General features: G+C 41.7%; 1 protein-coding gene across 3 annotated transcripts in view; it reads right to left on the reverse strand.

The window, feature by feature from the left end:
* Positions 1-14723, reverse strand: part of CACNB4 (calcium voltage-gated channel auxiliary subunit beta 4) — a 237505-nt gene that overhangs the window by 137808 nt on the left and 84974 nt on the right. The window contains exon 1 of one of the 3 annotated variants that reach the window (XM_053282314.1): positions 8931-9230. The exons of the other annotated variants lie outside the window; for them this stretch is intronic. Within the exon in view, the coding sequence (XP_053138289.1) occupies positions 8931-8975 (45 nt within the window). The 5' untranslated portion in view covers positions 8976-9230. Of the gene's footprint in view, positions 1-8930; positions 9231-14723 lie in introns of those variants that run through there. 3 annotated transcript variants of the gene reach the window in all.

Consider the following 14723-nt stretch of genomic DNA (forward strand, 5'->3'; position numbering starts at 1 on the left):
AGAGGTAAGAGTGGAACCACTGTAAAACAGTGCCTCCCACCCCCAACACTCAGACATTCCAGAAGGATACTATGGTTGATAGTATCGAAAGCTGCCGAGAGATCCAAAAGGACCAACAGAGTCTCACTTCCTCTGTCAATTCCCAATTGGAGATCATCGATCAGGCCGACCAAGGCAGTCTCCACCCCATAGCCCACCCGAAAACCAGTTTGAAATGGGTCTAGATAATCAGTTTCCTCCAAGACTGCCTGGAGCTGAGAGGCCACCACCCTCTCAATCACCTTGTCCAGCCATGGGAGATCGGAAACAGGCCTATAGTTGTTCAACTCTGAGGGATCTAATGCAGACTTCTTTAAAAGAGGTCTAATAATTGCCTCCTTAAGACAAAGAGGCATCCTGCCCTCCCTCAGAGAAGCATTTATGATTTCCACCAGGCCACCTACAACAGCCTCCCTGCTGGATAGAACAAGCCATGTTGGATAAGGGTCAAGAGAACAAGATGTACACGTCTGGACTAAATTCTTTACCTCTGCTATTACCATTAGTGAATGGGTGCTTACTACTGAAGGAGATAGCGGAAGGGAAGCAGTGGTGGGTAGTCTATTAAGTGGAAGAGGTTAGTTGAAAGATCTAGCAGAAGCCAGAGAAAATGGGTGAGAGGGGTCAGTACCAGAACTGGCCATGAGATGAAAAGTAGAAATATCCCAAGAAGTTCGGGGGTGGGGGAGAGAAGGAGAGGCTTGTTATAAGAACCAAGAGGAGAAGTTAGCATGCTGCTTATGCTTATGTACAGCCTTTGTATAAAGGAGGCTTGCAGTCTGTTGGGATAGATGCTATGGGATCGGGTTCCCTATGAGAGATATGTTTTAATCAGAGAAGGAGCTGACTACCCTCCCTACTTTTTCTGGTAAAAGACAGATCTAAATGAAAAACCTACTAACCTAACAAAATGACACCAAAAGCACTCTTACACAACATGCATATCCAGTGATGGGAAGGGGAAAGGGAGAAGAAAACTCCTGGGAGCAAGGAAGGAGGCACTCTCCCTATATTTACCTCTCCAATGTGAAGGGAAGACAAGTCAGGTTCTTGGTGGGGAAGTGGGGTATGGAGATGATGAAAAAGCAGAGTGTCATGTGAATGGACACTCTGTGTCCATTTGGGGGGGACTGTGCCATTTGGGGGGCTTTGGCAAGCTAATTGTATAGGGTAAGAACACAATAAATCAGTGCCCCTTGAGGTTAAAAAATCATGTCTACAATGGAACACAATACAATAGATCAGTGAGTTTTGGGACAGCTATATAGGAAGACAGGATGATCTTGGAAGTAAGGTGAGGATTTTAGGGATTTAGTCTATTGATTCTATAGCTCTGAAGGATCCAGGAAGGGCAACTTAGTGGCTGTAGTAATGCCAGGTCAGGAGTGTAAGAACGTGCGGAGAGAGAAGATGGGCCATGGCTGCCTTGGTTTAGAAATCTCAGGAGTGCATGAGAGTCTCCGTGCAGGAAGCCTTTCTTGGAATGCTGGGGAGCCCTATGTGGGCTCCGATGAGATCGGATACTACAATTGTACTTCTTCTCTAACTGGTTCCTGAGGCTATCCTTAGCTTCAGTGGTGAATACCATTCCCTCCCTGGCTTTTCTCAAACACAGTTCAAACCAGGCTGTGTGCCTCTGTAAGGCTGCCAAGAAGGGTGAACAGGGAATCCCAATTCTAGAACCCCTAACACAGGAAGTACATAAGACAGGAGCTCTTTATAGGACATCCTGCATCTGAGTAGAGTGTACCAAAGTACACGAGGAACAACCCTGGCCCTGACACACTCTGTGCTACACCCCCTGTTCCTGGGTTCTGTGCTTATCTCTGCAGGCAAGAGCTGAATAGAGGGACAGCAAGTCATTGAGCGTGTGCAATTGAGGGACAAACCCAGAGACAGACGGTGACATCACTACTGAGCACATTTACCTCTCAAACTAGGTACAGAATGTCCTACAGGCTCCTCTGTAATGCAATATTTTCCAATCATATATTGGAATGAAATTTGGTATGCATGTGTGATGAGAGCAGAGAGATAATGAAGCTCTTTTCACAATCTGTGAGAAGTGCTTTTCTTGGGTCTGTGGGGAGAGTGGGCTTAGCCCACTCTCCCCGCAGATGATCAAAGTGCAGCCCTGGGTGGATGGATCAGCCGCCCACATGACTGCCAGCTCCATCACAGAGCTGGTGGGGGCTGCGGGGATGTGGCCCCCCGAAGTCCAGGATGCCCCATGAGCAAGAAGGGCATTCTGGAGAGACCCCCAAGCCCGGGAGGCTGACTGCAGGCCAGGGGTCTACTCATGTGTCACCATATGCCACGGCAACACACGAGCAACAAAATGAGATTAACGGAGCACTCGCTCCGTTAACCTCATTTAAGGGGAGGGGGAATTAGGTGGGCTAGCCGCCTTGGGAGCACCGGGCTCACCTGTGAGCCCAGTGGTTCCCATGATTACTGGGAGGTGGGCTAAGCTCCCTTAGCCCGCTTCCCAATGATCATGGGAATAGCCTCTTTGTGTGTTTTTATTTCCTAATCTTCGCAACAGGGTCTTGTTTCTCTGACACCATATATGCTCTCTTAATAATCAAGAATTTATTGGCATCTTCAGCTTTGGTAACGCAGAAAGGTAGATGTTAGAGTACAGACACTCTCCTTGCTTATTTAATGAAACAAATACAGATGTATTAATTTACAGGTGCTGAGGTTTGCTTGTTTCTCTGCTTAATAAGTAGGGTAGTTATCTTGCTTGGTTACAAAATGGTTTATTTTACAGAACAGGGCACTTTCATTCACTTCTGGCTTAAACAATTCTATAAGTCTGGTTTTTCACACTCTTTCTTCCCAGAGCTCATATATTAGAGTTACAACAATATTTTTTTCCCCAGAAACTTCTTTGGTTCTCTTTAACCCAACCTTCTTCCAGGCTGTATCTCAGAGTATAGTTCACTCAGAACCCAATGTCATTACTTCTAGCTCTCTTACTAGGCTGTCTGGTTGACAATTTCACTTTGTGTTAGGGATGTGCCCTAACCGCAGTTCAAAGCACAGTTCAAGCACATTTTGGGAGCGGTGCAGGCAAGCTTTAAGAAAGAGGAGAACAGGCCCTTACCTGCTCTCCACTACCCCATGCATCTTCCTGCTGGTGCGGTGCTTGGCCCAAATACCCCTGTGCGACGTCAGCACACACATGGCACCACCCTAACAGGAAGCTGCATGGGGCAGTAGCTCTTTACGCTCTCTGGCGCCACTCCTAAAATGTGCTTGAACTGCAGTTCAGTTCAGGCACATCCCTACTTGGTGTACCTTCAGCTCCAACTGAATCCTAACTGCTCTCCACTAGGGGGTGTCCCAGATACAACTGCCAGACTTTAACCCCTTCAAATCTGGGCAGTTTTCTACTCCAATCTCATTTTATCACAGCATGTATTGAGAATAATTATGTGTTTGAAATCTGAACATCTGCTCAAGCGCTGCACCTGTTTTTAACGGTGGGGTGTGTTAGAAAATATGCAAAACAGATCCTTATGCAATATTCTCTTTAAATGCTAGTGGAGATGCAAGCAATACAGCTTTAAGCATGAATGCTTAAAACAGTAAGCATGAATGCACTCAAAACAGTGATACATTAATATATGAATTGGATGGGCCCCAAGCTGAACACTGGATCCTGAACTCCAGCAAGCATAAAGTACAGTCCTGTTGACCAGGCAAAGGCGAGGTTTCTAGTATTTAGACCAGGCCTGGCAAATCCACACATTGCCAGCCAAGCATAGGGACTGATGCTGTTGTTGTAGACTGCCCAGAGACTTGCGTTTTGGGCAGTATACAAATATGTCAAATAAAAATAAATAAATACCAATTCCCTTCTGTGCTTGTAGAGAACCCTGTAGAGGGTTCTGAGGCTTGAGCACATACAGCCTATGGTGGCTCAACTGGCAAGGTCCCAGACTTAGACTCTGAGGTTCTCAGTTCAAACCATCCCACCATGTTTTGACACCCCCCCACCCACACACACACCTTACCATTTATGAAGCTCTATGCTGGATGTGTTGCTTGATCATATAAGAAGGTGAGGACATCAAGAAAAGCCTGAGATGAGAGCACCAAGACACGTATCAATTAGATTAGTACTGTTTCTACCCAATAAATGATCTGTGTGGTCATTCTGGTGATATGAAAGACAGTGGTCCTGTTCAGAAAGTATAGCTCTAGGGGAAAACCAATATTCAAATCAATCTTGCCAGATAAAATTAGTTTAATGGAACTGCAACAGCTGCAGAGTAAGCAGCAGGCTCAAGATACAATTCCTCATGGTGTGGAAGAAGATAAACATGTAGATTTCTCACTTGGAAATTACCTGTTAGATTTATTTCTAAGCTTCATACTATCTCATACTAAGATCAAATGCTTTCTGGAGGAACTACAAACATTACTTTTCCAGGTTTCTATTTAACACAGGGCAGCATTTAACATGCTTGCCCTATTACACTTTGCTGACATTTGTGCTCTGGAAGGAAGAGGAAATCTCATTGAAATCAGAGATTAGAATTTTTATGAAACATGGCCAATAGTAAAATTGACATTTCCCTTTCTAATCAATCTGGTTCTACATAAGTGCTTACTACCCATTTAAAAAAAAAAAAAACCCTGAAAGAGGCAGATCTTCCCATTTTCCCATCTCAGCTATGCCTAACCTAGACCTCTATGGAACAAGAACATTTGCATTAATTTACTGCTAGATATTTGCCATCTCTACTCATTAAGATTTTGTACCAATGAAGTACTTTAGAAGGATGATTTCACTCATGCATACTCAATGATTACAAAATCAAGTAATTGCTTGAAGCTGAAAACCACCATCTCATGTCACTACACAGCTTTCATGGTGACACAACTTTCATACTACCTGACATCACCTCATACATAGTACGCTTCAGTAAAGGCAATTCACACATTTAACTGTGAGTCATCAACAAGTAATGTGTTGTAGAAGTATGTGTGAATCAACCTTAAGACCCCTTTGAATTAAGAGGCAGCTTACTGGAAGGTTCCTCTTTTAGGATCAAGTAGTCCAATCAGGAGAATGAAAACAGGAAAATATACTTTTTAAAATCCCTGAAAAGGCTAGCAGCATCCCGAATAGAACCCTAGAGCAGAAACCTTGTAAAGGGGGGGGGGGGGGCTGTTGCCCTCAAAAAACATGACAGACAACATACATGTTAACAAAGAAGTCCATGTATTAAACTGTTTTATTCACACAGGGTCTACACTGCACAAATGTTATTGAAAAGATGAGGTCAGTGCTGTAAAAACATGTGGGACCCATCTTTTCTTACAACATAGGAAGCATAGAACACCTTCTCACATAGTTTTACACAGAAAATAGACAGCACAGCTTAGAAAGGATATGGTATACAGCTGCTCCGGTTTCATATGAAGGTTTGCTCCCCGTGAGGAACCGAAAAATACATCTGCATCTTTGAGTCAAGAACTTGTTAGACTGGCCAATTCCTTAAACAACTGTTTAAGTCTATGATGGGAATAGAGTCTCTCTGATTTATACAAGTTGTGGGAACTTGTATAATGGAATCTGCCTTCCCGCAAACACCAATAAGCCAATTAAAGCCTCCATGTAAAATTGCTGGTTTCATTTTTTAAAAACTTGAACACACTTCTGAATATTTGACACCCACTTAAGATTTCCTTTTCTCGAGGAGCAAAGTTGAGATTAATTTGGAAACAGTTTCTAATTGTAGAAAACAGCTTAGGGGGAAATGTACAAACTACCCTGTACAGGCGACCTTTGAAAATAGTCATTCTACCCATGAATTGGTAGCACAATATAGGCCTGGTTTTATAAGGCTTAGTGCAGTAAAACATTACCATACTAGCTAGCCCTGATTCATTCTGATACACTCATTTTCAATGCACCAGTCACATCAACAGCACTGGGTATTTAGCTAGAGATCTGCCTATTACAGACAAGAGAGCAAGTACAGTACGCCTCCTTGAGCTTTCGTATGTTCATTGCCTGCTGAGCATTTGGGCTGAGCTGTCTGGATTCCCATCAACCAGAACGGTTCATAGTCTCTTAACTCATGCATATTCTGGGTGAAACATAAATATATGTGCACTGAACATTGCTTCAAAAATGTCTGTTAACCACAATTACTTTCTTCCTCCGCCTTTCTTGGAGATTGGCGACATGGGCCTCAACTTTCCCTGAACTGAAAGCGGTGTTCATTTAATCTCAGGTTATATAGATACTGCTGTTCTTCTGCATTATTATGAATCATTTTTCCCACCCTACCTTGAACTGAACAGTAAAATCCGATTTCTAACTTGGATTATTTAAAATAAAGAACCAATATCCGTCATATTGTTCCAGTTCATTCTTAACTGCAGAGATCTCTGTGATTATCTATGGTCCTTTTTGACAGACTATGAGAGAATATCCTATTCCTACTCTTGGCCCAAAATATGCTTGTTGAGGGTGCATACATCCAATTATCCTGCTTGAAATCCTTGTCATAGTGGATGCCTTGCAATAAGCATGCTTGCCTTAAAAACAGAGAGAGAGAGAGAGCCTCCTTAGAGATGGCAAGGGGGGTGGCCCAAATCTCCCCCACCTGTTCCATTGCGCACACACACACACACACACACACACACACACACACACACGGCACTGCTGTTAAAGGTAAGGATAATAAATATTCTAGTTTTCAGCATACTGTCATCAAGATGTGTGCTTCTGCACTGGACTGACATTCACAGAGAACACAGTTTGCAAAGAAACACTAGTTTAACTGTACTCTGCATGGCAGTTACAACAGCCATTAAAGTGTTATTTGGTAGAAGATTGTTTTCCAGGCTACAAAACATCTAGTTTTAGTGCTGTTCAAAACATCAAGTGTGGTACAAAACGTCTAGTGCTGGGAAAGTGGCATCCCATCAACAGAAGCGCAGTCTTGAGGGAAGATGTCTGGATTGAGCATAACAAACAGGCAACAGCTGTGACTTTAAAGGCCAATGTATTCTCCCCATTATACAGATGTTCTGCATCATGGCATAATCAACTTATAAAATATTATATTTATGTAGCTTGGGTTGTGCTTCAAGTGCTTTACAAAACTTCTCTCTTTCATCCTCACAACAATCAGGTCTGATGGCCAATTATTCCCTTCTTACAACTGAGGAAACGTAGCTGGCAAAAAGGAACGTATCTTAGGCCATCTCCAGAGCCAGTGCCCAGTTTGTAGATGCCCAGGTGTAACTAGACACTGGACTGCACTAGCAAGCAACTTGGCTGTCTTCACAAGAAAAGGTTAAATATTTCAGATTAGACAGCTACCTGCCACAGGAGTGTAATAACATGCTGCCAAAAATAAGCAACATTTCTTATGGTTATAAACAAAGTTTTGATACACTGTTGTAAAACTAGCTTCTGTCTAAAAGATCCTTAAAAGCAACATGGCAGTTCAAGAAAACACAGAATTTAAGGAAATGCCTGCAGAATACAGAAATATCAATTTTAAAAAGTTTCCAAAACTGAAGAAGCATGTTATAGGTTATTCTGTACATCTAGCTTTTTCTCTCCTCCTCCCCATCATCCTAATATGTTCCTCTTCATTCAGAAGAGGAACAGTGGGTTATTTAATTTTTAATTGTTTCCAACATTTCAGATTCTTTCCCTTCTAAATCAGCCCATTTGTAAAGATAAATTACTAGCACTGGAGTCAACATGTAGATAGGTTACTCTTTGCAGCTGGAGCCTGAGCAGAATCACCATGATGAACAAAGCCTCATCTGAAAAGATAAAAGGATCTATCCATTCTCATGTGGATATCACATCACTGGCCATATACGTCTGCATTGACGCATGCACTATTTTATGTTATAATCTGTGCATTTTATGCTTTGGCTATAAAACCTTATGTAACACATTCCTGTTTAATATGGAACAGCGTGTACGCTGTTGTGTCAATCTAGCAGTTTTCGTTTCACCCTGGGAAAACGTTCCCCCGAGGGGACTCCCTTAAACCATGGAAGGAAAATATTAAAAGCTGCCTGCAAAAGCGAGAATCGTAAGGTTTCTCATCTCTGGTGGTGACTAATTACCAGACCATATTCAATTACCTTCATACTGGCAGAGGCTTTACGATTCCTAGTGATCAATTTTGGCAAAATACAAATGGCTTCTGCTAGTAGGGTTGCTATCCTGACTTGGGAGAGTACAGGGCTATTAGGGATAACAATGCCTAAATAACAGAGTGACAGGACTGGCAACTAGCACATCTCAGCCTTCTGTAACCGAGCATGTTAACAGCATACATACTGCCATTGTGATTGCAACAGGATTGTATTACAGCAACAAACACTTGCATTGCTTCTTTGTTCAAGAAAATGAAATGCATCTGCACTGATCATTTACCCAGACAGCATCTTCACACACACACACTCAAGAACTTCAGCTGCTACCAAATAAAACATCAAGTCCAGTATAAGGAACATTTCTTCCCCTCCCCTCTGCTGATGAACACAATAGGAACGATAACTAGCTCCAACACCTCTTCCTATTTATAAGCCACAAAGCATTAATACACCCTGCCATGAGGAAAGAAGTGCAGCATGCAGTGGGTGAATAACAGCACACACAACGCTTTCCAGCTTTTATCAGAAACACCTCTGGTTCTTTATTGCTGGACAAGGAATTATATAACAAAAATTAGTTCAGGTGGCTCGAGACTGTATACAATACATCAACAAGCAGCCCACAAAACCTAGAAACAAAGCCTGTTTCTTTGGCATCTCTGTCCACCGCATACCCTGCTCTTTGGAGAGAGGAAAAAAGAAACCAACAAGAAGCTGGTCTGTTTCAATAAGACACTTACCGCCTCAGAGTCTTCAAATCCATGCAGGTACAAATTGTCATACATGGAGGTCTGATAATCCAAAGCACCTCTTCTCAGGGCAAAAGTGAAATCCCTTCAAAAACCAGAGCAAGGATTCAAAATGCAGGGAAAGGCCTAGATCGAGCAGCTCAGCCTGCCTTGTCAGTTTTCTGTGGATTTCCCTCCAGCCAAGATGCTATCCATTCACATCATAAAAGTGAAGGTTATCCCTAGAGGCAACCCAGACCTGGCATTTTATCTGCCTTCCAAATACAGGGCATGAAAGCAAAACCGTTTTCCCCAACCAAGGACCGATGACAGAGCCAGGAAAGAGTCCCTGATTGGCTGAGCTGCTGTGCCTCACTCAACTCACAGAGCATTCTCTTTGATTGTGGATGACGAGCAGGAGGACTTGTGCGTTTGTAAGAAGCGTGTCCCTGATTATTTCTTCCCATCAGTAATAAAAAGCTTGCACCATTTAACAGAGTAGGGATGTACGGGGGGGGGAGGGGGGAATACCTGGAGAGATTTCACTAGTCAATGCAGTGTGTGTGTGTGTGTGTGTGAGAGAGAGAGAGAGAGAGGGAGAGAGGGAGAGAGAGTGTGTTTGTTTGTTTGTTTTCAGGGTGGTGGTGAAATATCACCAGCAGCAAAATTTTAAAAGGGCACCAAATGAATCAGTACACATCTGTGCCTCAAAGCAAATGATAATTTAAGTCAAGAGAGAGTAATAACTTATTCTATACAGGAGCAAAGAATTTCTATCAGCCATCCCTGAATCATCCCCTTTCCGTTACCATTATACTGCTTCAGGAAGAGATGGGAAGCAATTTATTAACCACAACCATGGGCTTAAAAAGAAAACACTTTACTTTTTATCTAGTTCCTCTGCATAATTTGTCTGACATTTTCATTCAAAAGGTTTTGTTACAGGATGCGAAACATTTTGAAATAATTTATTCTAGGCAAAAGCATTGGTGTTATTTTATCCTGTCACATAATTATTCACCAGTTTGTGAAACAGCCCAAATCACTCATATTTCAAGGGTGGGGGGGGGGACTAGCCCAGATGCACTGTCTACACAAGGCCAAACTTTAAAACTTCATCCTCTCTTGCTTATCAGAGTAATCATCTATTGCCTAGTGTTCCTTTCTATTCACTTTAGAACTACAAGCAAGTGACCAGAAATAGCTGACCATTTTATCAATTTAATAATCTATTATTAAAGCCACAGAGCTCAAAATTATGAGCTTAAAAAATAAGGAAGAGCTGAAGCAAATCAGCTACCAAAGATTATTGTAGCAGAAAACAACAGACTAGTAAGAAGCCGCAGTAAAGTGTGCCATCGAGTCGGTCTTGACTCCTTGCGACCACAGAGCCCTGTGGTTGTCTTTGGTAGAATACAGGAGGAGTTTACCATTGCCATCTCCCTCACAGTATGAGATGATGCCTTTCAGCATCTTCCTATATCACTGCTGCCTGATATAGGTGTTTCCCATAGTCTGGGAAACATAGCCTGGGAAACATATCAGCGGGGATTCGAACTGGTAACCTCTGGCTTGCTAATCAAGTCATTTTGCCGCTGCTCCATTAGGTAAATGACATCAAAATGAAAAAAAATGAGTCATATGCTTCATATACACCATCATTTTAGAGGATTTTTAAACAAAAACAAAAAAACAGGTAATATACTTCTCCTGGGAAGATACACATTCAAGTACCAAGGTAGTTGTTACTGTGTCCAAAAGTTTTTATTAATTCCAGAAAATGTGCAACCCACTTCTCAATTTAAACAACATTTCCAAAGTGGCTAACAATAAAAGCATAACAATAATTTAAATAACCACAATCAATAAAACCACAAAACCACAATAGCAGCAGATTAAGAAGGCATAAAGGAGCACCAACATAAACAATTCTCCATAAAACTAGTCTGCAAGAAACATTCCCAGCAGATAATTGGTCCTCAAAATGCATGGGGCAAAGATAAAAGGTGTCCAAACCATAATAAAGAAAGCATCAGGTGAACCTCTATAGACAGGGATTTTCTATTTTTAAAAAAGCCACAACCACGAAATATGACCTTCTTCCTAGTGACCACCTGCCTCACCCCTGAAAGCAGGGGCAGCCAGAGAAGGTTCCCCACAACCTGTTGCTGTTGGTGTTATGCTGCAATTAATTATCTATACTGCATGCCCATAATAAATCCCTCCAATAATCAAACCGGTTAATTAACTAGTTAAATTAAATAGTTAAAAACTAGTTAAAGATAACAGCTGAAACATTTAAAACATATTTTTAAAAGTATAATTTTTTGAAATCTGGCTTTCCCGGTGCGTCTAACTCACCAATGCTCTAGGACTCTACATGAACCATAATATTTCTTTATTTAAATTCTAGTACCTGTTTGAGAGTCAGAGAGTGGTATGCCTTCCGATGGGATGCAATCTCTTAGGAACTACAAGTCTCAGAGTTCCTTAGTTGCTTAATTGGCATTTTCTGTGCCCTTGCAGAAGTTCACAGGGTGCAGCAGTCAACTGTGCCTGTTCCTCTCTCCTGCAGCCATCAGTATTGCTGTTAAATTCACAGGCTCCAGAAAATGTGAGAGTAAATTAGTTAGCCTTTTGCCCCCCAGGTTCTTCTTTTTAAAAAGTAAATATCAAGCCATAGGCAAACGAACATTTTCTGAGTGGTTTCTCAAACACACTGAACTTAAAAGACAGGGGAGCAGAAGACTCCCAATATTTGGGAGTAATTATGACTGCATAAGAGCTGGGTGCTGTTTTATCCTACCAAAGAACGTTGTCGAGAGGGATTTATATATTCAAATTACGGACATTTTAAGATAAATGTTAACTGCTAAGTTTCCTTTAAAAAAATGATTTCATATTAAAACAAGGTATCACAATATCTATTTATTGAAATAAATTTGTGTTTTAAAATGCATGTGCTTCTTTGCATGACATAAATGTCACCTTTGAATACACACACAGCAGTGTTCCCTCTAAGGTGTGCGCATGTGCATGCACTCAAACATTTTTTTATATCTGCTCAGTTAATTTTATATCCCGTTCAGGCTGAATCGGGAAAGCCCCATTCTGAATGCAAATTTGCACACACTGCCTTGATACTGCCGCCAACACTGACTCACACACACACACACACACACACACACACATTCTTTTTAAATGCCCTGTGCCACTGCCACTCCCTGGCTCAGTCAGACTAGTTCTCAAAGCCCCTCTCCCAACACCATGCTACAAAGTTACATAACCCTTTGCACATGCTTAGAGTCACTCTATTCTTTATTTACTTCAGACCATCTAGGGACTATTTCAAAATTAACATGCATTGCTGTTTTTATTATTCTGAAGATTGTGTGACAAGTATAACAATAATTCAGATAAGGCAGGGTGAGTTCTGAGTAACTTAGTGTGCTTCTGTGGGCTTATGTAATAGAAACCCACTAACTGCATCTGAAAATGAAAAATAATACTAGTAGGCAATTTGCCATGTTTAACACATTTGTCACAAATCAACTTAACTTTTAACTTTAATTTCTTTTTAACTGAACTTTTAAGTTGAAATGCAATCCTGTAACTGTTAACTCAAGTCAAGGCTAATAACTATTAACTTTAAAATTTTTTATTAACCTTTCCAGTTACTGTTAATGATAATCCAGGTAAATCCACTTTAAGGGGAAGATATTAGTAATCATAACACTTAGAAGATCTTAAACTAAAGCAATAAACAATTCTTGGCAAGAAGTTCAACAAAGAACTAAAAATGGATCTTAAGAGCTCTGTTCAACCATGTGCCACACTCTCTATGATACAACATGTGCCTACAGACACAAATACTACCTGTATATGGAGAGCAAGTGGTGGGTCTTAGAAGCATTTCGGTACAGGAGCATGATTTGGTGCTCTACCTGGGTACAAGGTCCATGGTTTTAATAATGCCTGAACACAGCTATGATCTTTCACAAAAGAGAGATTGACTGAGCTGAAAGACATAGGTTTGTTAACTCAAACGCTTAAAAAGACACAAAAAGCACGCCATAGAAGAAATGAGACAAATATGGAAGCAAATTATGATTATGCTTGGGATGAAACCCCCAACTCCCACCCCACAACCAATGAAGCCTTCAACAACTATTCCAGAAATAAAGATCAGCATCTAGTCCTTTGGTGCAGCAATGCACCATCAGCAGATGTTCCTTCTATGGATAAAAGGAGTTGTGCGCATGCAAGGAGTCCTTCCTCAAGCAGAAGGGGTTGTGCAAACCTAACTCTCCTTCTGTTTGTGGAAGGAGCTTCCACCAATGGACCACCACTCTGCTAAAAGTCTGAATGCTACCCAAAGTTATTCTTGCCAATAATCTTAGTTACATCGAGATTGTGGAGAATAAATTCATTGCACCATATCCATCAGTTAGTGCAAGGAAAAGAGATGCTGCCAATGAAGTCTTAATGGATAAAATGAATATTAAGTTTAGCTTGGTTTGAATGTCTCCATGTTCAACACTCCTTATCAGAATTTTAAAATGAAGGAACGAGACACTCTTTGAAAAAGTAATAATGAATGGAATAGTGTGCTTGAAGGGTATAGCATCAACACAATATATATATTAGGTAGTTATGAAATGAGACCAGAAAAATCAGGTGTGTAAGCAATTTGAGTTACTCTCTGAATGCATTGCATTGTCACAGAAATGGTGAGAGGTCCCTTAAATCAACATAATTAATTCTCAAACAACTTTCTTATAAGATACACTGATATTGATCGTCATTATGGTTGTCCTATTTAGATCCTTCAAAGACACCTTTATGCTAGAGAAACTGTGGTGAGACAGGAATCTTTTTTATATGTGGTGGTCTGTAGGGATGCGCATGGAACCAGCTGGCTCAGTTCAGCTTGAATCTGGAATGGATTTGAGCCGCCCTGGGAGGATTGGGCTCAATTGAGCCCAGCCCAGTCCCACCGTCAAGCCAGCTCGAGGGGTTTGATGGCTATACTTGTAAAGGGGGATCTGGCAAGGATTCCCCTTGACAAGTAAAGGACTGTGGGGGCAGGGAGAGTTCTTTCTATTTTAACCTTTAAAAATTGCCGCTCTGTGGCAGGATGACAGCGGCGGCCACAACAGCAATGGGGATGGCAGCGGAGGCCAAAGCAGGGATTCTTTCCACCGTCCCGCCTGCATCCCAAATTACAGCCCCACCTGGCTGCGGGCTGTTTTGGACCACAGGCTCTGCTGCCATTCCCATCGCTGCAATGGCCATTGCCACCATTCCACCACACAATGGCGATTTTAAAAAGAAAAACAAAGAAAAAACTTTTTCCTCCCTTCTCCCCACAGCCCTTTACTTGTAAAGGGAAATCCTTGCTGGATTTCCCATTACAAGTATACCGTTGACTGGCTTGCGAGGTGGGGGCTTGGCTTGACTCGCTGTTGGACCAGAACCACCACCATTCCTGGTTTGGTTTAAGGATGAGTCTTCAAGCCACTCGGGCTTGAGTGCAAACCTCGATTTCGAGCCTGTTCACACAGCCCTAATAGTCTGGTCTTGTCCAAGGATACGTTCATTTTGGCAAAGAGAAATGTTGTACTGTTAAAACCAGATATAGTGTCCCTTAATGACAAGCAAAATTAAAGCTTCCCACTTTAATTCCTTAAACAAGGAATAAATTACATTATTGTTGGTATGAGCAAGATTTACAATTGTCACCAACTGGGGAAACATAGAGGGTTGCGTTCACATATCAGCCAGATTTATCCAAAGTCCCTGAGA

Source organism: Hemicordylus capensis, chromosome 1 (assembly GCF_027244095.1).
Source record: "Hemicordylus capensis ecotype Gifberg chromosome 1, rHemCap1.1.pri, whole genome shotgun sequence".
Classification (NCBI taxonomy): Eukaryota; Metazoa; Chordata; class Lepidosauria; order Squamata; family Cordylidae; genus Hemicordylus; species Hemicordylus capensis.